The 2,294-nt window shown below is 28.9% G+C and overlaps 1 protein-coding gene across 1 annotated transcript in view; it reads left to right on the top strand.

Moving 5' to 3' along the window:
* LOC119578173 overlaps positions 1-822 on the top strand; it is a 2,391-nt gene extending 1,569 nt beyond the window's left edge. The window contains exon 6 of the mRNA XM_037925909.1: positions 1-822. This exon is cut by the window's left edge and continues 27 nt beyond it. Within this exon, the coding sequence (XP_037781837.1) occupies positions 1-822 (822 nt within the window).
* Positions 823-2,294: the final 1,472 nt, after the last annotated feature.

The raw sequence follows: 2,294 nt of genomic DNA, 5'->3' as shown, positions 1-2,294 counted from the left end.
GTCGACGTAGTAGGTGCCCTACCACCATCAGGACATCGTTACCTCTTCACCGTAGTGGACCGTTCAACTAGATGGCCTGAAGCTATTCCTAAGTCCAACGCCAGTTCCGTCTCCTGCGCCGCCGCTCTGCTCTCCAGGTGGATTTCGAGATTCGGCATCCCTGCCCACATAATGTCTGACCGGGGCACCTCTTTCACTTTGCAGCTCTGGACATCCCTGGGGCAGCTATTAGGCACCTCCATCCATCACACCACGGCCTACAACCCGGAAGCTAAAGGCATGGTAGAGCGTTTCCACAGAACCCTGAAAGCTGCCCTGATGTCTCGATGTAGCAACTCAATGTGGTTTTCACAACTTCTCTGGGTCCTTCTCGGCCTTCGAACGATTCCAATGGAAGGGCTGGACGTCTTCCCCGCAGAGATGGTTTTCGGCGGCCCCCTTGTAGTTCCCGGTGTATTCTTCCCCAATGCTCCATCCAGCGACGACATCGCCAGACTACGACGCATCGTCGGGAAGTTCGCCCTCTGCACACAGACCAACAGGCCACCTGAACACCGTTACGTCCCCAAAGATCTACGCACGACGAAGTATGTTTTCCTCCACACCGACGCCCACACGCCTCCCCTCACCCCTCCCTACTCTGGCCCATATGAAGTCATTGAGAAGATGGAGAAGGCATTCCTGCTGCAGATCAAAGGCGCCAACGATTGGATCTCGATAGATCTCTTAAAACCAGCGTATCTTCAGGACGACGACCCCCCTCCAGTACGATTCTCCAGGGCGGGCCGCCCCCTCTCACATACCATGGGGTATCTTCGCTGATGGGGGAGTATTGTAACCGCATGGTCGCTAGCTTGCTCGACCCCGCGGTAACAAGCGATGATCGCACGAGTGGATGGTCGCTTGTTATTCGCCACGCCTCGATCACGCGAGGGGTGTTCACTCGTGATTGGTCATTCCTTGTTCGGTGATTCCTCACCTTTGTGTATTATCATTATAATTATTATTATTATTATTATTATTATTATTATTATTATTATTATTATTAGTGTCATCATTACCGTTATTATTTATTACCTTATTATCATTATTATTATTATTATTATTATTATTATTATTATTATTATTATTATTATGATTATTTTCATTACTATTCCTAGACCTATTATTATAATAATAATAATAACAATAATAATAATAATAAAAATAATAATAATAATAATAATTATTATTATTATTATTATTATTATCATTATTATTGTCATTTTTATTATAAGCGTTATTACTATTATTATTATTATTATTATTATTATTATTATTATTATTATTATTATTATTATTATTATTATTATTATTATTATTATTCCCATTATTATTATTATTATTACTATTATTATTCCTATTGTTCTTATCATTATATTATTATTATTATTATTATTATTATTATTATTATTATTATTATATTATCATTATTATTATTATTATTATTATTATTATTATTATTATTATTATTATTATTGTTATTATCATCATCATCATCATTATTATTATTATCATTATTACTACTATTATTATCACTATTATTATTATTATTATTATTATTATTATTATTATTATTATTATTATTATTATTGTTATAATTATCATAATTATTATAATTATTATAATAATAGTTATTGTTATTATTATTATTATTATTATTATTATTATTATTATTATTATTATTATTATTATTATTATTATTATTATTATTATTATTATTATTATTATTATTATTATTATTATTATTATTATTATTATTATTATTATATTATTATTATTATTACTATTTTTATTGTTTGCGTTATTATTGCTATTATTATTATTATTATATTATTATTATTATTATTATTATTATTATTATTATTATTATTATTATTATTATTATTATTATTATTATTATTTTATTATTTTATTATTATTATCATTATTATAATCATTAGCGTTATTATTAGCGTTATTATTTTTTTATTAATATTATAATCATTATTTCTATTATTAGTAGTAGTACTAGGAGTAGTAGTAGTATCATTATTATTATTGTTATTATATATATATATTTATTCTTTTTATCATTATTATCATTTTTCTTGTCATTACTGTTATTATTGTTATCATTCTCCTTCTTCTTCTTCTTCTTCTTATTATTATTATTATTATTATTATTATTATTATTATTATTATTATTATTATTATTATTATTATTATTATTATTATTAGTAGTAGTAGTAGTAGTAGTAGTAGTAGTAGTAGTA

This window comes from Penaeus monodon, chromosome 10, assembly GCF_015228065.2.
Source record: "Penaeus monodon isolate SGIC_2016 chromosome 10, NSTDA_Pmon_1, whole genome shotgun sequence".
Taxonomy (NCBI): Eukaryota; Metazoa; Arthropoda; class Malacostraca; order Decapoda; family Penaeidae; genus Penaeus; species Penaeus monodon.
Note: the sequence above shows the minus strand (reverse complement) of the source record. Positions and strands in the feature narration are given on the sequence as shown.